The 26,996-nt window shown below is 39.2% G+C and overlaps 1 protein-coding gene across 3 annotated transcripts in view; it reads left to right on the forward strand.

The window, feature by feature from the left end:
* Positions 1-26,996, forward strand: part of LOC150077535 (uncharacterized) — a 441,090-nt gene that overhangs the window by 379,954 nt on the left and 34,140 nt on the right. For 2 of the 3 annotated variants that reach the window (XM_090386301.1, XM_090386303.1), the window contains exons 16-18: positions 2,294-2,533; positions 8,298-8,371; positions 18,462-18,570. In XM_090386301.1, the coding sequence (XP_090242427.1) occupies positions 2,294-2,533; positions 8,298-8,371; positions 18,462-18,570 (423 nt within the window). The remainder of the gene's footprint in view (positions 1-2,293; positions 2,534-8,297; positions 8,372-18,461; positions 18,571-26,996) is intronic. The other variant, XM_090386302.1, reaches the window with a different exon arrangement.

The raw sequence follows: 26,996 nt of genomic DNA on the forward strand, positions 1-26,996 counted from the left end.
TCGCCCTGGAAATAATGGAACTTAATGGAAAATAATTTCTTACCAAGAAGTTGCACACACCCCAAATGGTAAGAGCGAAAATCCTGGCAAGGCATTCCAATATGCCAGAATAATTGGGAATGTAGGCAGTCGAGATGAACTCATTATGTGAGGGACTTGGCCATGTAACAAAATCAGAAACTTATAGTTCACATCTATCCAGAACATGAGGTGGATAACTGCATTTGGAAAGCTCCACTCTTTGGAAATCTCTAATTGCCTGCTACCCGTGGGACTGCAGTGTCCAAGCGTGAGTAAACAAGGTATGCACCGTACTGCGCAAGTGACCAGGAGTGTGGGCAGACCCATAGTTTTTATATACCATTAAAGATTTTATTATTTCAGAGGACGAGGTCGTGGTTTCCTTCGATGTGGTCTCCCTGTTCACTTCTGTCCCTGTACCATAAGCTATTTCTTGTGCAAGACAGCTTTTTCATGGGAATACCACCTTGAGGGACAAGACCTTGCTCTCTACCAATGACATTTGTACAGCCCTCAACCTCTGTTTGACTGGCAGCATGATCATGTCCAATGACTCTGTTCTGCCAGATTCAGGGCACAGCTATGGGTGCTCCCATTAGTTCCATTGTAGCCAACATTGCCAAAGAGCAACTAGAAAGTCGGCTTTTTTGAATTTGCCTGTTCCTATCACTCTCTTGTGTCGGTACGTTGATAATATCTTCACTGTTGGGGATCAGAAACTCAATTCATTATCTCAATTCCCTGTCGTCTTTTATCCAATTTACAGTTGAACTGGAAGCAAAAATACCCTTCTTTTTTTTGGATGTTTCAGTCCAATGCGTGGGTTCAGGTTTTACAACTTCTGTTTTTAGGAAGCCCATGTGTGCAGGTAAGTTTACCAGCAACGGGTCTGCACACGCTCCTGGTCACTTGCACAGTATGGCACATATCTTGTTTACCCGCACTTGAACACACTCCAGTTCCATAGGTGGCAGGCAGGCAGAGCTTTCCAACTACAGTTATCCACCTCTTCCAGCTGTTAACTACAAGCTCGTGAGTTTGTTACACAGCCAAGTCCCCCAAACGATAATGAGTTCATCTCAACTGCCTACATTCCCAAAGGCGCCTCCGTAGCCAGGTGGGAAGGAGCAGCAGTGCGTAGCACACGCTTCTTGATTAGACCGGGGTTCGAGCCTGTCACCACCAAATACGGAGGATGCAGAAAGGTCAGGGAATGACCACCGCATATCCCAGAGCAATATGGCCTTAGTTGCTAATGCTCCTAAAAAAAAAAAACCAAACCAATACATTCCCAACTATTCCGGCATATTGGAATGCCTTGCCAGGATTTTTGCTCTTACCATTTTGGGTGTGTGCAACTTCTTGGTAAGAAATTATGTTCCATTATTTCCAGAGTGAAAACACCCATCCTGTCTTCATTACGAAGCAGTTCTGTGTATCGCATTACATGTCCGGAGTGTGGGGAAACTTATGTAGGCAAAACTGCTAGGAGATTGAAAGGTCGCATCTTGGAGCTTGAAGGGGGCTTTCCAAACCGCTAACTTTGAGTGCTCCGCTGTTGTTGAGTATTATTGGGGTTGAACAACACAACCTTGATCCCCGATGTGACATTGAGATCATCGACCGTTCACGTGACTGCCACCAATGCTCATGGCTTGAAACACTGCACATAGTCAATTGTAATAGCACTATGAACTGCAATAGGGGAGTGCATATGCACCCTATTATGGAGTCTACCATTCTGCAGTGCGATGAGCACTGGTATTCGTCACGTGTGCGTAGTTTTGCGTTAATGACACCAGACATGTGATCCATGATCACCTGGTCAATTTTTATTTTGCTTAATCTAATGTATATATGTACGCAGCACACCATTTACTGTTTAGCTGAAGAAGGGACACCTCGCCCCGAAAGCTACTATTTTATCATTTTTATCCTATACCAATTTTAAGTTATATTTTATATCTTATATATATTTTATTTTAATAAAGTTTTTTTAAGTCTATTTCAAGTTAGTTTTGTCGGTCATTTACAGAAAGAATACAGAGTGATATGCAACCCGAAGCCCAAGGCCTGTTTTCTAATAAAGCATATAGTTTAGAGTGATTAATTACACTGTTCAAAATTGCTTGTGAAAAGAAGCTAATCATATAAAAGACACTGAATTTATTCAGTGTCTTTTATATAAAATTTTATAAAAATAAAATTTATTAATGCGACTGAAATTTTAATATTTGCACTATATACGGTTTTTTGTTTGCTAATTTTTCAGCAAAAGAATATAGTACAGAAACTGATACTAACTTCAAAAGTCAAATCCAAAGACCGAAAGAGAGTGGACATGATCACATTTTGAGTGGACGCCAAGTTGAACACCATAGCGACATTTCATTCTTGCCTGAAAATCAGAAATTTGAAGAAATAATTGAAAAAAGGAAGACTGGAATTAAAAGAAAATTGAAACGAAATGGTTTTGACTTAAATAAATCAAAAGCAAAACTTTCAAAGGAAGGTAGATTACATTTTATTAATTTACTTTAGTTAAATGGAAAATAAAACTAATTCTGTTTTTCTCTTTTGCTTACTTATATCTGCCCTTCTTCTGTATATGTTGCTAGCTTGTGGTATCCTCATAGTTTTTATATAAAATTACTTTATTGCCAAAATAAAATATAAGTACAAGAAAGCTACTTTGGTATGGTATTACAAAGTGGTCACAGACAAGTAATTGAAAGCTCACACAACTCAGTGAGGTTGGAGGGGGACTGCATAAAGCACATTGCAGAAATAGAGAAAAAAACAAAATAAATAAAATAAAATAAAATATAATATAAAATATATACATAAATCGTTATCAAGGTGCAAAAGTCTCTTCTTCGATGAAATTTTGTAATCCAACTGAGATTTCCCTAATTCCTGGTCATCCTTAAGTGAGGAGAATAATGTCAAGGCTTTGTAAAATAATCAAATCCTACACTAAAGCGTTTAGGGCATAAGCCTCAAGCTATGGGAGAGTCAATACTATGTATAAATATAGTGCAAGCGCATCAGAAATACATAGCTATATCTGAATAAATCAGAATATTAGTAAAACGGCATCGTTTTAAGTTATATCTCATATTGTGGATACCTTCACAACAAGTTGCCATGATATTGCACTACTTCGAATAAGTAACGCTTCACCTAGGGAGAAGACTAATGTTCCTTATTCTCAGATGGATACCAACACCCAGATATAACTTAAAACGATGCCATTTTACTAATATTCTGATTTATTCAGATATAGCTATGTATTTCTGATGCACTTGCACTATATTTATTTATATATAGTCTTGACTCTCCCATAGCTTGAGGCTTATGCCGTAAACGCTTTAGAGTCTAAATACATGATACACCATCAGGCATCTCTCATATTGTGGAGTTATACTTCATAACTGTTTTGCCATCATTGCATCACTTGGGTGGTGGTGGTGGTGGTATCCATCTGAGAATAAGTAACATTAGTCCTCTCCCTAGGTGAAGCATTACTTATTCGAAGTAGTACAATATCATGGCAACTCATTGTGAAGATATTCACAATATGAGATATAACTTAAAACGATGCCGTTTTACTAATATTCTGATTTTTCAGATATAGCTATGTATTTCTGATGTGTTTGCACTATATTTATACATAGTCAAATCCTACACTTGTTAATTCTTAACAGGGTAAAACCTAACACAGGTTGCAGGGTGATTAGAGTGCGGTAATGTGGAATATATAAAAAGAAATAAATACCGGCATGAGCAAAGGCGAGAGGGATCGAACTTCTTATCAGGAGTAGCCTGGGTATACACAACAAAAGCTTTCCCAGATTCAGAACTTAAGCATAACAGGAAAGCATCTCTATGGTATGAGGTAGATCTCTGCAAAGGGAAAATGAGAGAGGTGATATGCTACATCTCAGAAGATTGTACGTGGATCAAATGGGCAAACAAGTGTGAATGTTATTATGGGCGATTTTAATTTTCCCTCTTATTGATTACCATTAGCATTAAGGCATATATGATGCAAGACAGCAAGCTTATACAGCAACAACCAAAAAAAAAAAAAAACACTTTCCATTTCACCCATCTATTTGCTCCAAAAGTTTGTCCAGTTCTTCCTTGAATTTATTTAAGTTATCAACTTTCACAACAACAGATGGAAGTCTTCTAGCAATCAAATAACCACTGGCTAAAGGCAAACATCTGTACATCTATTCTATAACTTTTCTCAATTTCAGTTTATGTCCTCTCAGGTTTGTAATCTGAGCAAGAGGAAGAATCCCATCAGCATTCAGCCTGCTCAAACTATTCAAGGCCTTATACACCTCAATCAGATCACCTTGCAAGTGCCTAGTCTCCAGACACTACAATTTTCAGAACTAAAGCCTTTCTTGGTAAGAGCATCCCTTTGTTCCCCTCACCAATCTTGTTGTCCTTCTCTGTACTTGCTCTAATAACTCTACATCCTTCCTAAAATGAGGCCTCCGGACCTGTACACAGTACTCAAGGTGTGGCCCGAACATTGCCTTATACAAAGGGATAATCACCTTCAAATTCCTGTATATCATTGACAAGCTCCCATGACCTGCTCTGGCAGCCTGACTGCACAACTATCCCCAGGTCTTTTTCATTCTCCACTACCCTAAGTGTAGTACCACACAGTTGGTATTATTTTTCTGGGGTTACTGCTACTCATATGCAATACTTTGCATTTGTCAGCCCACTTGTCAGCCCATCTGTCCAACCTTTCTAGATCCTGTTCAGTAGCATACTCTCATTACTGCCATTAATCTGACTTCACAATTACCTGCAGTTCTTTTTCATTCTCCATTACCCTGAGTGTAGTACCACACAGTTGATAAGTTACTCTGGGGTTATTGCTACCCATATTCAGTATCTTGCATTTGTCAATGTTAAACTTCAACTGCCATTTCTCAACCCATCAACCCAATTTTCCTAGATCTTGTTGCAAGCTCACCCTGATGAGTCATCAGGGTGAACCACTCTGCTAACCTTTGTATCATCTGCAAACTTAGATGTTAAGCTTGATATACCTTCATAAATATAATCGATAAATATTGAAATCAACAATAGGGCCCAGTATTGAACCTTGGGGAATTCCACTAATAACATTAGTTCACAAAGAGCAGTTCTTATTGATAACCACTCAATGTCTTTTTCCATTTAACCATCCCTTTATCCATGGAAGTTACTTGCCCTTAATGCCACATTGCCCCAGTTTGTACAGCAGTGTTTTATGTGCAACAGTATCAAAAGCTTTCCTGAAATTCAAGTATATGATGCAACATTATTTTTTGCATTCAGTTCCTTGGTCACTGCATCATAGTGACCTATCAGATTGGTTAGAGGAGACTGCCCCTTGACAAATCCATGCTGTGATTGCAGTATAATTGAATGCCTGTCGAGATGGTCCTGCATCATTTTTTTTAACCAGCGATTCCATTATATTATTTTTCCTGGAACAGACATTAAGCTAACAGGTCTGTAATTATTCTTGTTGCCTTTTGATCCCCTTTAAGAATTGGGGATACATTCACATATCTCCAGTCTGATATGTATCTATATATATTCAAAGAATACGTTCAAATGCATAATTTTCAAATTTTGCACACTTTAACAGCATGGGAAATTTTAAATGAACTTAAAAATGTAAGTGACTAATAGTTTCATGTTTATATTTTGTTTCAATTATTATTTTTTATTTTTATTTTGAGCTGAACTACTAAAAGTTTTGTTTTATTGAAAATGATACATAAAAAACAACATTCTTAAATTTTTCTAAAAAATAAAAAATTGTATGATAATGCAATCCATTAAAATAGATCAAGTACTGGTATAAACATAATTAAAGCAGTGACAAATGGGCCTGGAGTACTGGGGTCCATAGTTTAATAATTTTTCAAATAGATATTTACAGTATACCCAGTATAAAATAAAAATATAAGTACATTCAGTAGCTTTCGGAACCCGTGTCCCTTTATCAACTGACAAATTTGAATACATTACAAGCAAAGTGTGGCACGTTACTCATGCGTTATTGTTGTAGCACGGACGTGTGCTGCCTTACGCCAGTGATCATCCATCAATAAAACGGTTGTCTCTAGGATGGGATGTATACGCATGCCTTTCTGGCGATTTAATGCCTTAGGGTTGTTTATTATGTTTAGTGACTCTAGCCATAGGCGGTGGCGAAAGTGTCGCGCGTGGTCCACTATCTCAAAGTCGCGTTTGGGGTCAAGATCGTGGTTGGTAGCCCAAAAATGTTCTGCAAGCGCGGACTGGTCAGTTTCGACAAGCCGGATTGCTCTGTCGTGTTCCGTGAGGCGATCCTGGAGACGTCTCGATGTCTCACCTACGTAGCAACTGTTACAGGCCCTACAGGTGATACGGTACACTACATTGCTGCGTAAGACAGGTGTGACAGGGGTCTTCACACTGGAGACAAGTGAACGTAGGTTCCTACCTGGTAATTGCACACATTTGATGTTGTAGCTTCTCAGGATCTTCGAGATACGTCCTGACACTCCTGGATAGTATGGAATGTAGGCGGATGATATGCCGACTTGCTTCGGAGGTCTTGGGTTGGAAGTAAGTTCTTGTGCCTGTAACAAGCATCTGTTTAGTACATGGGATGGATAACCGCATCTGGTTAGGTCCGCCTTCACACGGGAGATCTCGTTACGTCTAATTGTGTCGGTGCTGGAATGGCTCCAGGCCCTGGAGAACAGGGTGCGGGCAGTGCTATTGAGATGGCTTGGAGCGTGGCCGGACCTGTAGTTGGTGAATTGACCGCACCACATGGGTTTGCGGTATACTGAGGTCTCTAGATGTGGGCCTACGCGATGCACTAGCACGTCCAGAAACGGGAGCGAACCGTCCACCTCTGATTGTTTACCGTAGAATCAGAGGTGGACGGTTCGCTCCCGTTTCTGGACGTGCTAGTGCATCGCGTAGGCCCACATCTAGAGACCTCAGTATACCGCAAACCCATGTGGTGCGGTCAATTCACCAACTACAGGTCCGGCCACGCTCCAAGCCATCTCAATAGCACTGCCCGCACCCTGTTCTCCAGGGCCTGGAGCCATTCCAGCACCGACACAATTAGACGTAACGAGATCTCCCGTGTGAAGGCGGACCTAACCAGATGCGGTTATCCATCCCATGTACTAAACAGATGCTTGTTACAGGCACAAGAACTTACTTCCAACCCAAGACCTCCGAAGCAAGTCGGCATATCATCCGCCTACATTCCGTACTATCCAGGAGTGTCAGGACGTATCTCGAAGATCCTGAGAAGCTACAACATCAAATGTGTGCAATTACCAGGTAGGAACCTACGTTCACTTGTCTCCAGTGTGAAGACCCCTGTCACACCTGTCTTACGCAGCAATGTAGTGTACCGTATCACCTGTAGGGCCTGTAACAGTTGCTACGTAGGTGAGACATCGAGACGTCTCCAGGATCGCCTCACGGAACACGACAGAGCAATCCGGCTTGCCGAAACTGACCAGTCCGCGCTTGCAGAACATTTTTGGGCTACCAACCACGATCTTGACCCCAAACGCGACTTTGAGATAGTGGACCACGCGCGACACTTTCGCCACCGCCTATGGCTAGAGTCACTAAACATAAGGCATTAAATCGCCAGAAAGGCATGCGTATACATCCCATCCTAGAGACAACCGTTTTATTGATGGATGATCACTGGCGTAAGGCAGCACACGTCCGTGCTACAACAATGATGCATGAGTAACGTGCCACACTTTGCTTGTAATGTATTCAAATTTGTCAGTTGATAAAGGGACACGGGTTCCGAAAGCTACTGAATGTACTTATATTTTTATTTTATACTGGGTATACTGTAAATATCTATTTGAAAAATTATAATTAAAGCAATTCAAAATTCTGTAAGCAGAATTCAAAAAAAAAAAAATCAAAAACTTTTTTCAGAAATAGAAAAGAAATTTGTACACCTGTCGGGTGCTGTGCAGCTGTTTTTATTATGAACCCAGCAGATGGTGTGGCCACTGCTGGGTTGTTTGCTGTTTTATTTATTTTTTTTTAAATTTTGGAAACCAATATATTATAACATATTCTTACATTTTTGGTTAAAAAAATAGTAGTTTTCTGCTTGTATAATATCTTTGCCATTATGCTTTCTTTATGTCTCCATTTCCATGGTTGAATAAATTTATTTGAATTTCTTTCTTTTATTATTTTTTTTAAAGTAGGGGTCAGCAGCAAAGAATCAAATTTCTGCAGTGGAAAGTTTAGTTCGTCAACAGAACATCAAATACCTGAGGTAATATTTCATTGTAGTTTGATGTTATTGGATAGTCTCTCTTCTTTTAATATATTTTGTGCATAACAAATAATTTTAGCACCTACTAAAAAGAAGCTACTGTATTACTTCCTAATATTGAATACAAAGAAGGTTCCTAAGACTCAACAGATGTTAACCCCAGGGCACTCATTTATTGTTGAGTTCCACTATATGAAATGGAACTTTTTAAGTAAATCAAACAAAGGAAAAGAGGCATATATTTCTCTTGTGAAAAAAACTTTGTATTCTTATACAAAAAAGTTGTTCCACCAAAACATTAAAATGAAAATATTGAAGTATGAGAGGTATTGCAAGCACAGTGTAATGGTATTAGGTGAAAATGGAGGGTGATATTAATGTACATACAGAGTCCAGTCACAATATTATGACCCTCCCCATTACACACGCCTAGCGAATCATACAGTGCACATGTCAAGTTCACACACTGCAAGCCTATAAGGCTTGATGTTCGGCATCTATGAACACAGTAACGGCCTCTGTCATGGGCAAAGCATGCGACCTATCAGACCTAGAAAAAGGCATGATCATCGGCTATTTGGTCAGGGGTGCCAGCATTTCCGAAACAGCAGACTTTGTGAAATGCTCACGTGCTGTAATGGTGAAAGTGTATCAAGACTGGACAAATGGGATAGTTTTGACGCCCCGATGTGCGGATTGTGGAGCCCCATGTGCCATTGATCCCACAGGTGAACATCAGCTGAAACGGTTGGTCAGGACCGATTGGCACACTACTGTTGCTCAACTGGTTGTCCAAATGAATTGTGGGACCACCAGAAAAGTCTCCATCACAACAGTGCAGTGAACCCTGTTGCGCATTGGGTTCTGGAGCAGACGCTTGGTGACAGCACCCATTCTCTGGCCATTCATCGCAAACAACACCGTCAGTTTGCACAGCAATACTGACACTGGACCCTGGCTGAGTGGCAATGGGTGGCCTTCTCCAATGAATCACGGTTTCTGCTTCACCGAGTGGATGGACGATGGCATATTAGGTGTGAAACCTCCAAGAACAGACATCCGGACACTATTGTTGACAGAAGGTAGGCGGTAGGGGCGCCGTTATGGTCTGGGGAATGTTTTCATGGCATGGCTTGGCTTAGCTGATACCTCAGGAGGGCACCCTGAACGCAAATGGTTACCTATTGATTATTGCCGATCAGGTACACCCATACATGTTGACCATGTTCCCTGAGGACGATGGTATCTATCAGCAAGACAATGTGCCGTGCCATGTCACCAGAATTGTCCACGAGTGGTTTGAGGAGCACAACAAAGATTTCAAGCTACTCCCCTTGGCCACCGAATTTCCTAGATCTCAACCCAATTGAAAATCTATGGGACCACCTTGATCGACACATCAGACGGATGGATCCTCCACCAAAGAACCTACAGGAACTCCGGGGTGCACTGCAGTCTGCATGGTCACAGATACCCGTACTTATGCGTACTTATTGAGTCTCTCCCACACCGGCCAGCTGTAGTGCATGCTGCTAAAGGCACATATTCTGGATACTAGGTAGGCGGTCATAATAATGTGACTGGACCCTGTATGAAGGAGTAGCATATTATTAAGTACTTGAATGTAGAGATTACTGTCCCCATTGATTGAGATTCATGTGAAAAATGTTTATGAAGATATGATAATCAGGTATGTCAGTGATGTTGGTACTGGTTTGAAGAATATACCAATATCAGGCAATTCTCACACCACAGCAATGGTGAAAATTGAGGAAAGTGAGTGGATAAACTGATTCACGAAGACTGGCACTTTAGGATCTGGGAAATGTATTGAAAATAATTCTGAACAATCTGGGGTACGGACATTGTGTGTCAGGTGGGTTCCATGTATGATAAACACCAGATCACAAGATGCTGCATACGTGCAGGTTTGTGCTAATTATCTTGGAGTGGTGTGAGGCCATGGACAACAATTTTTTTGGCATCATCATCAACATCATGACCAAAGATGACACCTGGGTGCCATACTGTGAACCAGAGTCTAGGCAGCAGTCTATGAAGTTGTGGTACAAGGATTCACTAATAAAGAAGAAATTCAAGAAATTATCCACTGTAAATCATGTGTTCCATTTTTTGGGACAAGAGAGGGGCTATTCTTCTGTTTCCTGGAATGGAGAGAAGGAGGCATGATCAGTTCTGCTCACTCTGTGGAGATACTTAAGAAGTGGAAGACATGAATTGTAAGAGAGAAGAAAAGAAAATTTTTTCTTTAGCATATCAATACCAGATAGCCATCATCCTGACAAGGAAGGCCATTGTGGAATTATGGTAGACTGTTTTGCCACCTCTCTACTCCCCATACAGTCCTCATTCTACATTGTGACACTTTCATCTGTTTTGTCCAGGGTGGCCTTCTCAAGGAAAAATCCACTGAGGAAGATGCTGTCATTTGCAACTTTTACAGGGTGGGGGAGGGAATACTTTGGTTCTGCAGAAGAGGAAATATACAAAGTGGTGGTAATGCACAAAATAAGTGTAAGAACTTAAAATCTTGAAGTACAGGGTGGTTATTTACCACTTTTCAAAATTAGTAACTCAAAAACTATAGTTCATATTGGTTTTTTGTATTGTAAAGTATATGTATGATTTTTTAAAAAATAAAGTAATTATTTCAAATTGACCACAAGAGGATGTGCAAGGTGTTAGTATTTGAAATGGCAAATTATGCAAGAAGGCAAACTTATTCAGCATCAGCAAAAAAAAAAAAAAAAAAAAAAAACACAACACTGTTGCCTATATCCATCTCTTAATAATTTGCCTAATCCTTTGATTTATTCAAACTAGCCACTTCCAACAGTCAGTTACTCTGGCTGAGGCCAGATTTTTGCACATCTATGCTGCAGCTGTGTTTCAATTTAAATTTATGTCTCTTTATGTATGTCATTTCAGAAAGAGAAAGGATACCATCAGCATTTAATTTACTCAATCCATTTAAAGCCTTAAACACTTCAGTCAAGTCTCTTCAAGGTGCCTAATTTCCAGATGCTGCAATTTACAGAACTCAAGTCTTTCTTAATAAGAGTACCCTTTTTTGTGCCACTGATTAACCTTGCTGCTCTTTTCTGCACCATTCCCAACAGAATTACATCAATGTGGCAAAACATTGATGTAAAGGAGGTTAGGCAGGTGAAGGCAGATTACGAGAAATCTTTGGCAAAGAATGCTAAGAAAAACAGCAAGGATTTCTTTACTTATATAAACTCTAAAAGGAAAGGGATGAATCTGATTGGTCCACTTGATATCGATGGTTCGACTGTTGATGATCCTGCTTAGATAGCAAACAAATTGAATGAGTATTTTGCATCTACATTCACACATGAGGAGTTATTAAGGTTTGAAAGTGCCAGAAGGTTACCAAATTGTAGCAGGGTGCTTAATGATTTTGTAATAACTGAGAGCAAAGTGGAGGAGAAATTGTTGAAGTTAAACATAAGAAAGGCACCTGAGGTGGATGGGATCTATCCAGTTATATTAAAGGAGGCAGCAAAGGAAGTAAGCAAACCCTTAGCCATAATTATGAGCGCATCCTTGGACTCAGGGGAGATCCCCACGGACTGGAGATGTGCAAATGTATCCACAGTTCACAAAGGAGGATCGAAGGGTGACACAAGTAATTACAGACCAGTTAGTTTAACTTCTGTTCCAAGTAAAATAATGGAGTCACTGGTTAAAGATGCATTGCAGGATCATCTAGACAAGACTGCAGCAATAATTCAGACACAGCATGGGTTTGTTAAGGGAAAGTCTTGTCTGACAAATTTGATTGGTTATTATGATGTGGTTACAAAGGAACTGGATGCAAAAAATAATTTTGATATCATATACTTGGATTTCAGGAAAGCTTTTGACACTGTTGCGCATGGAAGACTACTGTACAAATTGGAGCAGAATGGTATTAAGGGTAAGTTGCTACAATGGATAAAAGGGTGGTTGAGTGGGAGAAGACAGAGGGTGGTAATCAAATGGTGCTGCTCTTCATGGACTAATGTTATTAGTGGATTCCCACAGGGTTTGGTGTTGGGTCCACTGTTGTTTTGTATATTTATCAGTGATATTGATGAAGGTATATTAGGCTTAGTGTCGAAGTTTGCAGATGCTACAAAGGTTGGCAGGGTTGTTAATGACAGTAATGGCAGTGTGCTGCTGCAACAGGATCTAGATAATTTGGACAGATGGGCTAAGAAGTGGCAACTGAAGTTTAACCTTGACAAATGCGAAGTACTGCATATGGATAGAAGTAATCCCAGAGAAACGTACCAACTGTGTGGTATAACACTTAAGGTGGCAGAAAATGAAAAAGACCTGGGAGTAATTGTGCAGTCAGATATGAAGTTTTCTGAGCAATGCAGACAGGCTGCCAGGGCAGGTTATGGGGGTTTTGTCAATGATAAATAGGAATTTTGCTAGCAAGGAAAAGGGGGTGATTGTTCCCTCTGTATAAGGCAATGGTCAGGACACAATTTGAGTACTGCATACAGGTCTGGAGGCCTCATTTTAGGAAGGATCTAGATTTGCTTGTGCATGTACAGAGAAGGGCAACAAGATTGGTGAGTGGAATGAAGGGATCCTCTTACCAAGAGAGGCTTAAGTTCTGCAAATTGCTGTGGCTGGAGACTAGGCACCTGCGAGGTGATCTGATTGAGGTGTATAAAGCCTTGAATGAGTTGAGCATGCTGGATTCTGATGGGATTCTTCCACTTGTTCAGATTACGAACCTAAGGTGGCATAAATTTAAATTAAGGAAAGACAGATGTGCGAAAATTTGCTTTTAGCCAGTGGGTGGTTAATTGCTGGAACAAACTTCCATCTGTCGTTGCGGAAGTTGACATGTTAAATAAATTTAAGGAGGAACTGGATAAACATTTAGAGGGAATGGTTGTGTGAATTTTTTTTTTTGGCTGATGCTGCATAAGCTCATACATTTGCTTTCTTGCATCACATGCCACTACTACTACTATACTCCAACAGTATTTTTAGAGAGGAAGAGGGAGTAATGCTTTTTAATCTGGTTATCAGCAGCAATTATTCATGCATTAGAAATATGCAGACAAAACAACCACTAGGTTGTAGTGATCACAATGTAATGATTTGGGATTTTCTTAAAGATGTAACTAGCTTTAACTAGATATAACTAGATGTAACTTTTTACTTTTGTAAAGGTGACTACTAACAGTGATCCCAGACACATTTTAAATTCTATAAAGTTTTTTTTTTTTTTTTTTTTTATGAAAATCTCAAACACGAAAGGTGTCAAAACCTATAGTACTTAGTACCATGCACGGGTTGAAGGATAAGTATGGGGGGGATGCCGGAAACTTTGCTCTAGAGACTAAACATGGGTTTCACCACTTCAAGCCTCCAATAAGCAAAGTGGTGGTATTTCACCGGTTGATGAAAGTCATCTACCACCTGAGTGGGCCAACTGATGATGTTACCATTAGAAAATTCTAAATGGCGACTCCATTATTTTCCCTAGAACAGAAGTTAATTTACAGGTAATACAGGGGTATTACCTGTAATTACTTGTGTCATCCTTTATGAATTGGGCTATATTCGCACATTTTCAGTCAGCAGGGTCTTCACCTGAATCCAAGTATGCTTTCATAATCGTGGTTAACGGTTTGCTTACTTTCCTTTGCTGTTTCCCTTAATATAACTGGACAGATCCCATCCACCCCAGATGCCTTTCTAATGTTTAACTTCAGTAATTTCTCTTTCACTTCCCTCTCAGTTATTACAAAATAATTTAGCTCCCTGTTAGTGTTTGATAAACTTCTGGCAATGATTTCCTCGTGTGCAAATGTAGATGCAAAATACTTATTTAGTTTGTCAGCAACCTGAGCAGGGTCATCAACAGTCAAACCACTGATATCAAGTGGACCAATCTGATTCATCCCTGTCGTTTTATTGCTTGCATAAGTAAAGTCAGTTTTGCTGTTTTGCTTTGCATCCTTCACCAAAGATTTCTTATAATCTGCCTTTGCTTTCCTGACCTCCTTTGTGAAGGCAGATTATAAGAAATCTTTGGCGAAGGATGCAAAGCAAAACAGCAAAAATGACTTTACTTATGCAAGCAATAAAACACTAACAGGGAGCTAAATTATTTTGTAATAACTGAGAGGGAAGTGAAAGAGAAATTACTGAAGTTAAACATTAGAAAGGCATCTGGGGTGGATGGGATCTGTCCAGTTATATTAAGGGAAACAGCAAAGGAAAGTAAGCAAACCGTTAACCACGATTATGAGAGCATACTTGGATTCAGGTGAAGACCCTGCTGACTGAAAATGTGCGAATATAGCCCAATTCATAAAGGATGACACAAGTAATTACAGGTAATACCCCTGTATTACCTGTAATTTAACTTCTGTTCTAGGGAAAATAATGGAGTCACTGGTAAAAGAAGTAATGCAGAATCACGTAGACAAGGCTGCATTTACTTCAGACATAGCATGGGTTTGTTAATGGGAAATCCTGTTTGACCAATATGATTGGTTACTATGATGTGGTCACAAGGGAACTGGATACAAAAAATTATTTTGATATCTTATACTTGAATTTCAGGAATGTTTTTGATACTGTTGCATATAAAAGACAAATTGGAGCAGTGTGGCATTAAGGGCAAGGTGCTGCTATTGATAAAGGGATGGTTGAGTGGGAGAAGACAGAGTGGTAATCAATGGACATTGCTCTTCGTGAACTAATCTTATTAGCAGAGTGCCCCATGGTTTGATGTTGGCCCCATTGTTGTTTAATGTATATATCGTTGATATTGATGAAGGCATATTGGCTTAATGTCCAAGTTTGCAGATGATACAAAGGTCGACAGGGTGGTTAATAATAGTAATGAGAGTATGCTACTGCAACAGGATCTAGATAGAAGAGTCAGGCAGATGGACTGAGAAATGGGAATTGAAATTTAATATTGATAAGTGCAGCATACTGCATATGAGTAGCAGTAACCCAGGGTAATGCACGAACTATTTGGTACTCCTACATTCAGGGTAAAGGAAAATGACCTGGGGTAATTGCACAGTCAGATATGAAGTTCTCTGAATAGTGCTGACAGGCTACCAGTACAGCTCATAGGCTTTTGTCAAGGATATACAGGAATTTTGCTAGCAGGGATACGGAGGCAATTATCCTATTGTATAAGGCAATGATCAGGCCACACCTTGAGTACTGCATACAGGTCTGAAGACCTCATTTTGGGAAGGATGTCGAGCTACAGGAACGAGTACAGAGAAGGGCAACAAGATTGGTGAGCAGATCAACGGGTGCTCTTACCAATAAAGGCTTCAGTTCTGAAAATTGCAGCATCTGGAGACTAGGCACCTGCGAGGTGATCTGATTGAAGTGTTTAAGGCTTTAAATTTATTGAGCAACCTCAATGCCGATAGGATTCTTCCTTTTGTTCATTCCACACGCACGAGGGGGAGAGGGCAGAAATTCAAATTGAGGAAGGGCGGCTGCAGAATAGATGTGTGGAAGCTTGCCTTTAGCCAGTGGGTGGTTGATAGTTGGAACAAACTTCCATCTGTTCTTGTGGAAATTTATAGTTTAAATAAATTTATTGATGAACTATTGAAGGGGATGAATAGGTGATTTTTTTCCCCTTTGACCGATGCCATATAAGCTTTCCTTCTTTCATCATTGATCATTCTTAGTGCTAATACTAATCAGAATTTTTAAATGCTCATTTGAAAGATACGTTGTTATCAAGAAAATTTTGGAATGCTATGCTTTAATTTACTGTCATCCTTTTATGAGAATTTTTGTTTTCCCCTTCTCTTAAAATCTTGAATTTAAAAAACTAAACATTTATGTTGTTGTTTGGTTTTTAGGAGCATTAGCAACTAAGGGGATATGCGGTGGTCATTCCTTGACCTTTCTGCATCCTCCGTATTTGGTGGTCACGGGCTTGAACCCTGGTCTAATCAAGAAGCATGTGCTATGCACTGCTGCTCCTGTCCACCTGGCTATTGAGGCGCCAAACATTTATGACACATAAATATTTATGTGTAAAACTGCACTTGAACATATCTTTTTATTACTCTTATCATGGATGTGTTACTCTGTTCACCCCCTCTAATAATTTGTCTACTTATTCCTTAAATTTATTCACATTACCCACTTTCATAACACAATGGAAGTTTGTTCCAACAATCTATTACTCTCTAGTTGAAAGTAAATTTTTGCACATCTGCCCTGCAACTAATTTTTCAACTTATGTTCCCTTATGTTTATGTTGTCTGAGAAAGCATAAGAATGCTGTCACCATTTGGTTTATTCAATCCATTCAAAACCTTAAAAAACCTAAGTCAGGTGCTTAATTTCCAAGCACTGCAATTTTCAGAACTGAAGTCTTTTATAGTAAGAGTACCCTTTTGTCTTTGTATCTTTTAGTACCCTTTTATATCTTTGACTAATCTTGTTACTCGTTTCTGCACCTTATGCCCATTTATTACTACCCTCTGTCTTTTACTGCTCAACCATCCCTTTATTCATAGTAGTCACTTGCCCCCATTCAATACTGCTCCAATTTAAATCTAAGTATATTATGTCAAAATAATTTTTTGTTTACAATTCCTCTGTTATTGTATCGCAGTAGCTAATCAGACTGATGAGACAGGGTCTCCACTTAACAAATCCATGCTGTGATTTCCATATAACTACATTTCTGTCAAAATGATACTCCATTCCTGTCAAGATGATCCACTAACTCCATTATTTTTCCTGGAACAGAAATCACACTTACAGCACTATAATTACTCACATCACCCCTTGATCTCCCTTTCTGAATAGAAGAGACATTTTCAATCTATAGGGACCTCCCTGTGAATGCTCTCATAATTATAGCTAAAGGTTTGCTTATCAAAAGAGATAAGGTTTGCTTATCTCTTTTGCTACTTCTTTTAAAATAAGTGAGTAGATTCTATCAGCCCCAGGAACCTTATTAACTTTTAATTTCAAAAATTTCTTTTCCACTTTCTTCTTAGTTATCACAAAATCATTAAATGTCCGGTTATAACTTGGTATGCTTCTAGTGTTCCCATCCCTAAAAACACTTCGCCACGTGTGAATGTAGATGTAGAATATTTATTCAGTGTCAGCAGTTCAGACTGCTGACACACTAAATATTTTATATTTAGTATGCCATTATGGTTCATCTCTTTCCTTCTAGTGTTGACATAAGCAAACTTCTGTTCTTTTCTATATCAAAGTTCCTCCATTCTCTGATAATTTATAATCATCCCATGAATTTTACTTGGGTCTAAACCTGGAACAGCATCTCTTAGTTTGTATAAAAAGCTTTATAGCTTCTCATGATTATTTTCCTGAACACTTCCCATTTAGATTTGCAGCTGATCCCACTGAAAAGAAGTTAAGGATTGTCTAAGACCACCGTAGTCACCTTTATGAAAGCAAAATCTCTTCCCTTTATTCTTGATTGTTACATCTTTAAGTAAATCCCATAAATATATTATGATCACAATTGCCACAGTTCCTTTATCTTGAGATTCTTAATGCAAGCAGAATCACTACTTAAAATCAGATCAAAAGTATTGTTTTCTCTTGTTGCCTCTCTAACATTCTGCTACTGTGTGACTGACCAACCCACAAGTTCCAATCAATATCTAGTAAGTTAAAATCCCCAACCATTATAAGGCATTCTGATTTGCTGGCCCACTCTATTTGTTTGTATAGAATTTTATTTTATTCACAGCAACTTGGTATATAACTTACTCCTGTTGTCATATATGTTTTCCCATTGCTTGTCACACAAATTTGACTCAACATTGCACTGACCACCCACACCAAACAAGCAAGGTTTAAGAAGATTATTTTAAGGAATAAAGGGAAACTAGAGGGATATAAAGCATATACTAAAAGTTCAATGATAATAAAAGTGAACTGAATGAAACAGCAGAAAAATTACATAACTTGATGTGTATGATGATTTTATTTTTTTGATATGCAAGATTTGTTTATTTGCTGAGTTTAAATCAATATGATAAATATTTCATTTTAGAAAATGTACAGGACTGTAGAGCACCAAATGCCCATTCAAGAAAATCATTGCCAGGTTATTCATCAAAAAATTGCTGAGTCCACAAGCAAACGAAAAATGGATCATTCAGGTAAATGCTTTTTGTGTGTGTGTGTGTGTGTGTGTGTGTGTGTGTGTGTGTGTGTGTGTGTGTGTGTGTGTGTGTGTGTGTGTGTGTGTGTGTGTGTGTGTGTGTGTGTGTGTGTGTGACTTTTAAATCGTAGCTCATTTATTCACTTATTCTTTCCGTTTAACTGCATCTCAGCTTTTTTGTGTAAACCACTTCTTTGCATTGCCATTCAGTAATTTCTTCAAAGTTTTATTTATGTTCATATTTGATTCAGATTTTCTGCCAAGCACCTCTGTTTTATGTTGGGAGAGCCAAAATTCACTTTTCAAGGTCTGCTGTTGACTGTAAAGCAGGACAGAAACATTATATGGCATAAAACTATACCAACAATCAAGACCGTACTTACTCTTCTCAGGGGCCCAAAGTGCTAAGCTCTTGCGGGGCTCCCTTTAAAGATATCAGAGTCCAAAAAAAAAAAAAAAAACTTGCATAAAAACTTGCATATATAAATATAATCAGAAAAAAACAATTATTTTTACCGATCTGTTTAAACACAAACGTTGCGATACTGCAAAATATAAAGAACAGTACTGAGCTTCTTTTTCTCGTTGCCTCCTTTATTTAGATGCTCCAGATTCATATTTTTGCTGCATTATTAACTACTAAATTAAACTAAATTTCACAGTTTTTGGGTATAGCTTTTATAGATCCTGAACTCTGTGGGTGGTCTAATTAAAATAGTTTCCATAGAACAAATAACATTTCCATATAACGAACAGATTTCGAGAGACCTGGGTACTCATTGTTTGCACCTCTGGCCTTTAGGCAATAGAATTGCTGCTGTAGAATGCATGGATTAAAAACTAAAGGGTCGATCCACAATTTAGTGGAATGTCCCTTTAGTTCTTAATTCATCCGTAACACATTTACAACTGACTCCCACATACTGTACCAAGCAGTCACACTGGTCAACTGCTTTCTTGTGTTCATAGCCAGTGGAAAAGATTAAGGCATATTCCCAGCACAGATAATACGCCATGGTCAACCTGTGGTCTACTGTTAGAGAATTAGGAGAGAGTAATTTTCCTTTATTCTGGAAATTAATCTGTCCTTTTGCAAAATTTAGTCATCAACTATTTCAGTAAATTTCGCCTGTCTCTGTTTCCATGGTAGGTATAAGTGGGCACTAGTTTAGATCAGGACATTAAAAAAAACAAGAAATCGCTTTAAAAATTTGAGATTACAGGCCATGCGAGGTCTCTATGGTGGGGCTCAAGGCTAGCACCTCATACATCTGTTCATAAGTACAGCCCTGCGAACAGCATGAGCAGTGGGAACTGAGATATTCCTTCTGCATATAAAATTTTCCAGAACTTCCACAATACAACATTGACAGTAATCCTAGGGCATTCATGATGGTAAATAATTCATTTTGTGTCAACTGTATGACCATCTCAGTATATTTTATTTATTGTCCTTCAATAAAACTTTCTTTTTTTTATAGTTATTATGAAAAGCCTGTCTCACACATGGAGAATAAAATTTCTGTGAAGTAGGATAGAACTTTTATGTTGTCATAAAATGATTGCAGCATGGACAGTTTGAATTCAGGGTTAAAAACTTCAACTTATTATTATTATTATCAATTGTTATATGGTGCAAGGAAACCTGAGGCTTTTGCTGCACCAGCCAAAAAAAAATAAATTCTGAGTTACTCTGTGAGAGAGAGAGAGAGAGAGAGAGAGAGAGAGAACAAGAGTCAGAAGTAGAAGGGAATCACCAAGAGGATGCGGAAAGGTCAAGGAATGACCACTACATATCCCTGGAGCAATATGGCCTTAGTTGCTAATGCTCCTCAAAAAAAATAAAAATAAAAAAAATAACAAATGATATCCAGCTCAGGACCCTGGGTGTGCCAAGCCCATACTCACCAGATGTGACCCCCCCCCCCCTGTTGCCAACCTCAAAGGTATTAATACCAACACCCGCAGTACTGCTTCAAACAATTTAATTGCAGAAATTACACCAAAAATTTAGAAGGCATTGCAGGGACAACAGAGAATCCATGCTGGCTGGACCAATCATAGATTTAGGGAACATTATCCAAAGACGTTTTAACTGCCATAAATATAGTCACACTGCCAGAGACTGCAGTTGGAAAGAACCTATCTGTGGTCACTGTGCAGTAGCTGGCCATGATTACAAAATTTGCAAAAATAAGTCTCAGCAACCAAAATGTGCTACCTGCAAGGCACCTCGACTAACTGGCTACACACATAGTATCAGGGATGATAAATGTTCCTATTATAAAAAAAATAATAAAACTTATACAATCTAGGACCAACTATGGGCCAGATTGAAAACATAAATGTGACTAGGGCTCTAAATCTTATACATTTGAATGCTCAAAGAGCAAGAGCTGTTGAAGATCATATCAAACTCAAATTAGAAGAAAATAATATAGATATCCTGGTGCTCCAGGAGATCCACACATATGGGTAGGGCTCCTGGAGCACCAAGATAAAGGCGCCTCCGTAGCCAGGTGGGAAGGAGCAGCAGTGCGTAGCACACGCTTCTTGATTAGACCGGGGTTCGAGCCCGTCACCACCAAATACAGAGGATGCGGAAAGGTCAGGGAATGACCAACGCATATCCCGGAGCAATATGGCCTTAGTTGCTAATGCTCCTAAAAACGATATAACAAACAACAAACAAACAGCACCAAGATATCTATATTGGCGCCCTTTTATAGCCTCCCCTACTCAAGAGGCTATAAAACAATAGAATACACCTCAGGTGTCCCTTCTTCAGCAATAGTAATTAAATATACTGATCTTACAGTCACAAAGGCAGGTCACCTCTGCTCCCCAATGGCAGTATGTGCCCATATTGCCAGTGCAGTAGGACAGTTCTATATTATATCTCTGTATGCAAGACCAGGTGAAGACATATACCTTACTATAGATTACTTACAAGCAGTTATAAATTTGTTACCTACTGCAAATATCGTAGTGTGTGCTGATGTCAACTGTTGGTCAGCCCTATGACATAGCCGTACAGAAGACAGAGCGCGCGCGCGCGCACACACACACACACACACACACACACACACACACACACACACACACACACAATGGCCAGATATTATCAGATTTTATAGCCATCTCACCCTTTCAAGTGATAATCAACCTAATAACTTACCAACTTTTAGCAGTACCTTGTGGGAGAGTGACATTGATGTCACTCCTGCTACCAATTCAATAGCCTATAAAATTACAGACGATATGTCCAGCCAGCATGGACCACATCAGATCATAAAACTAAACATGCAATTATAAACAACCTAACACTCCTTGTTGGATATCAAAAGGTATAACCTTAAAAAGGGAAACTGGCAGATTTTTGCAGAATGTACAGCAGCTAAGCTGCAAAAACAGGAAAATGAATGGTCTAGATCAGGTAACTGTAGCCTGGATGAGCAAGCATTGACTATGAGAAACATTTTAACAAAAACAGCAAACCTGTCTATTCCATGGGAAAAAACCGAGGAAACAGGCAGTCCCCTGGTGGTGCCCTGAACTGACTATACTCAGGAGAAGGGTGCACCAGGCAAGGAGAAATTTTCAAAGAGCCAGAACATCTTGGCCACAAAATGAGGTGGATGCACTGAGAGATTCGTATAGAACTCTCAGGAATCGGTATACAGCCCTCATAAGAGACAAGAAAAAGGAATGCTAGAGGCACTTAGTGGGAACTACTGGAATAACCTTTGGGGAGTTGTATACAAAATAGTGACCAACAAGCTGCCAAAAGGAGATGTCCTAGAAACTACTGTCAAACCAGATGGAATCCCAGTCCTGTGTTGGGCTGATTCTGTAAATAACAGCCTAGAGAGTATTATTCAGACCGAAACTGAAGATCATTCTCCCACCCAGCTAGACATTATAAAAGAAAACACTGAATATGACACTGCCAAAATTGAACATCTGTTTACTATACAGGTACCAGACCAAACTGGCTAGTTTCAAATTCGTGCAGGTGCAGAATATAGCAAGCGTGAATCATAGCAATCAGTTGCATATCAGTTTCAGTATGACAGCTTCTGCGTACACTTTGCTCTCTATACATTTATATGATTATTTGTCCCAGTTTATTATAATTTTCATTTAATACGATGTCTAAAAGGAAACATTTTGCGCTCAGTATAAATCGAAGAAAGTAGAATTACTTATGAGACTCGATAAAGGCACTTCAGTGAGGCATTTGAGTGAGGAGTGTGGTGTTGGTACGTCTACTATCTATGATATTAAGAAACAGAAGGAATAGATACTTAAATTCTATGATGCCAGTGATGTGCCTAAATTAATGGACAAGCGAAAAACTTTTTCAACAGTCAAAGAGTGTAGACTTCAACAGAGTGTTGCTTGAATGGATTAGGCAGCATCAGAGTGAAAAGTTTCAACTTGATCGTTCCATTATAATGGCCCAAGCCAAACTTTTTCACGAGGAATTAAATTTGACAACTCCATGTGAATATTCATCTGGGTGGTTCAATAGATTTAAACAAAGGCATGGAATGCAAAGCTGAAGGTTTGTGGAGAAAAGGTTTCTGCAGACCACGATGCTGCAGAGGTGTATTTAGATGAATTTGCCAAGTTAGTTTCTGATGAGGAACTGTCAGCTGAAGAGGTGTACAATGCAGATGAAACTTCTTTATTCTAGTGTTACATACCAAGGAAATTGTATGTAACACCAGCAGGGTATGAGGATTCCAGGGAATGACTTACAATTCTTGCACGTTCCAACGCAGCCAGCACCCACAAGTGCAAATTACTTACTGTTGGAAAGTCAGTATCCTAGGGCATTTAAGGGAGTCAGCATGTTTCCTGTGATTTATAAGGCAAATAAGCGTGCTTGAATTACAACACAGATTTTCACTGATTGTTTTCTAAAGAGCTTTGTGCCTGATGCCAGGGCTCATTGTAAATCTGTGGGACTGCCTGATGACTGCAAAATTATTTTAGTGCGTGATAATTGTTCTGCACACCCTCTTGCTGAAGTTCTAGTCAAGGACAATGTATGTGCTGTTTACTTGCATCCCAATTGTACTTTGCTAATTCAGCCTGTAGACTAAGGCATTCTTTGTGCGTTCAAGTGCAGGTACAGGGATGTATTTCTGCAGAAAATGCTTAGACAATTGCAACAAAGGTACAGGGATAAAAGAATTTCAGAAAGCATTTAATGTTAAAGACACACTTTGGAGTGCAGCAAAGTCCTGGGACAATGTACCCAAGGATACTTTGATAAATGGCTGGCATAAACTGTGGCCATCTAACTTATTTCTTGACTGTGATGATGGACCTGATTTTTGTGGTTTTCGTATATATTCTTCACTATTTCTTCCTGGTGAGGAAGAAATAGTGAAGAATATGCAAACGGTTTGTCATGTGAAGTAGCCATGTCACTTGATTAAGGGGCTATACAAGAATGTATAAATAGTGAAATTGAAACTGATAGTGAAATTGTAGATATGGTAATGAATGCTGATAAACAAATCAGATGAGAGTGATGATGGTGATGACAGTGCACTGAAAGAAGAAGAAGAGAAAGTGTCTACAGATAGGTGCATCAGCCTGACTGAAGAACTGATTTGGGGAATGGAGCAAAAGAGCTTCATCGGTGAGCAGCATATAATGTGGATGTATAAAATACAAGAGGTTTTCATTAAAGAAAAACCAAAGTATATGAAACAACAGAATCTGCAAGACATTTCCAAAGATCAACCAGAAACTTTCAAGTGAAGTTCAGCCTGAGCCTCAACCTTCAACTTCCAATACGTGTGCTTCTTCTCTTCCTGTAGCTGTCACCCCAGATGTTGAATTGTTTCAGATGAAGATTAGTGGATTAATATTGATTAAGAAGACCCTGCTTTAGAAGTGTATTAATTTGTATCTGTTAAATACAATTTCTTTCTTTACTTTTCATTGTTTATTTTATATTTTAAGTATATATTAAGCCTTGGTCCAGAAATCCGGGTCACCTCCAGTCCCAAGCTTGCTGGATAAATGGTCCAGTACCTGTATAAGACTTAGAAATGGCACTATCTAAAACCAAAAACAATAAATGCCCAGGTTTTGACCTCTTAGAGGTTGAGATTATCAAAAAAATAGTGGAAATAGCACCAGACAAATTAAAAGCACTATATAATAACTGTACAACAGAAGGTATATTCCCAAAAATATGGAAAAAAGCTGTATTAAGATTAATTCTCAAAAACCCTGAGAAACTGACCTATTGATTCCAAATCATACAGACCAATAGCCCTACTCCCTGTACTAGGGAAAATATACGAAAGACTAATATATAGCTCAGTACTACACAGAAGCAGGTTTACATTCCAACAGTCAGTATGGTTTTAAGCAGGGCAACTCTACGGAGGATGCCATGCACTACTTACTGACAACAGTTAAAAACTCAGATGAAAAATATATGCTGGCAATCTCTATTGACTTTGCTGGGGCATTTGACTCACTCTGGTTGCTTAGTGTCTTTAGGAGACTCTGCCAGCAAATGCCCCACAAAACCTGTATAAGGTAATAAACAGCTACCTTACAGACAGAAGTATCTCAGTATGCATAAGGTTCCAGGAATTGACATGCTCTATGAATAAAGGCTGCCTGCAGGGTTCATTTTCTGGAACATTGTTCTGGATAAATTTCTGGCCTTGGATCTGGGGCCCCTGGCCTTTGCAGATGACATGATTTTCCTTGTAAAAGGTAACATGCGAGTGGCTGTAGAGCCAAGATCAAATGCCACCCTCTTGCAGCTGCAGGAGTGGGCACAAATGCACATGCTCAAAATAACGCCTGAAAAAACCAAACAAATACTTCTAAAAGGCAGTTAGTTTGGACACAAGAAGACGTCCACAAATCAAAATTAATACAACTACTATAAAAATGGTAATAGAACTAAAATATCTTGGAGTGGTCTTCGATTCAAAATTAACTTTTTATCCCCATTTGACCTACTTCACGAAGAAAGTGCGAAATTATGCAGGTATGATTGCCAGGATCAGTCGAGCAGACTGTAGACTCAAAAGAAAGACCCTGGTAATCATATACCGTGCAATTTTCCTACCTATTATCACCTATGGAGCCGGTGCGTGGTTCATTCGCTCAGCCATAGTAAGAAACAGGAATAAATTAGAATCGATACAAAGAACAATACTACTCACTATTACCATAATATGTCGCATAGTACGCACACCTACACTAAGTTGCTGGCCAAAGCTCTCCCAGTTTACCGGGAAGTAGCCAAAAGAGGCTTATATTATAGACTTAAAAAGGGCATACCCACAGAATTTCTGGGGACAGCCCTTGATATAGCCAATGCCTTCAACGCTGAAAGAAAAAGAATAGCCACAAAGCTCCATGAGCTATGGCAAACAAAGTGGGAGCAGGAAACCAGAAGTCTGGTTACCAAAAGGTATCTGCCACAGGTGGCAATGGTTAGCCCAAAGCCACCTAAGTGGTATGCCCTTTGACTTTTTACGACATTTATATTGACAGGTCATGACTTCCTAAAGGCAAAACTAATCTCCTTAGGGCTGACTGATGACCCAAACTGCACCTGTGGCGAGAGTGAAGACTGGGCACACATTCTATATGAATGTATAATTTATGACATCCCCAGAACACAGCTAAAAACATCTGTTCATTGTAGAAGAGGAAAATTATAAAGCAGCCTTTACAACCTTCACACAGAAAGTATTCGAAATGTGCAGAATCATCCAGAGAATGGCAATTCAGCCCCCCTAACAATTAAACAATAATAGTTAAAATTGTCCACATTTCCCACCATGCCCAGACGATGACTTAAAAACTGTCAGGATAGCAGTATTCTGCATCCTGACATGACAAAACTGGATTGACCTGGATACCCCCCCCCAGGACTACCCTGCCATGTGTGGGAACCTGGGGCACCACACCAAATAAGTAACCATGTAGTGGGGAGATGTACAGGCAGCCATGGAAGCAGATTAGCTGAAAAATATCAGTAAGCAAGTAGCAACGGGATGCAATGTAGAATGAATGAGGAGAATGAATAGGCTGGGCATTGAGTGAAATAGGAATTATGGTAAAAGGGAATAAATGTCAGTTTTGGTGAAAGAAAGAGTGACCCAGCATGAGGCAATGAGAGAGTGACTGAGTGTTATGGTGAATGGGAATGAGTGGAAGTGCAAATGTAATTGGCTGTAAGAATACAATTTAATAATAACTTACATTACTTTATATATACCAACAAACATTTACTAACGACACAAACACTATCACTGCATTCGCCGACTGGGCTAGCTGGGTGGGTAAAGTGCCTGCCTGGCAACCCAAAGGTCGCAGGTTCGAATCTTGCCTCAGGCTTGGATCAGAGTAAATGCAAAATCTTTGGGA

The sequence above is a fragment of the Mastigoproctus giganteus genome, chromosome 12 (assembly GCF_048544385.1).
Source record: "Mastigoproctus giganteus isolate SK-2022 chromosome 12, ASM4854438v1, whole genome shotgun sequence".
Lineage (NCBI taxonomy): Eukaryota > Metazoa > Arthropoda > Arachnida > Uropygi > Thelyphonidae > Mastigoproctus > Mastigoproctus giganteus.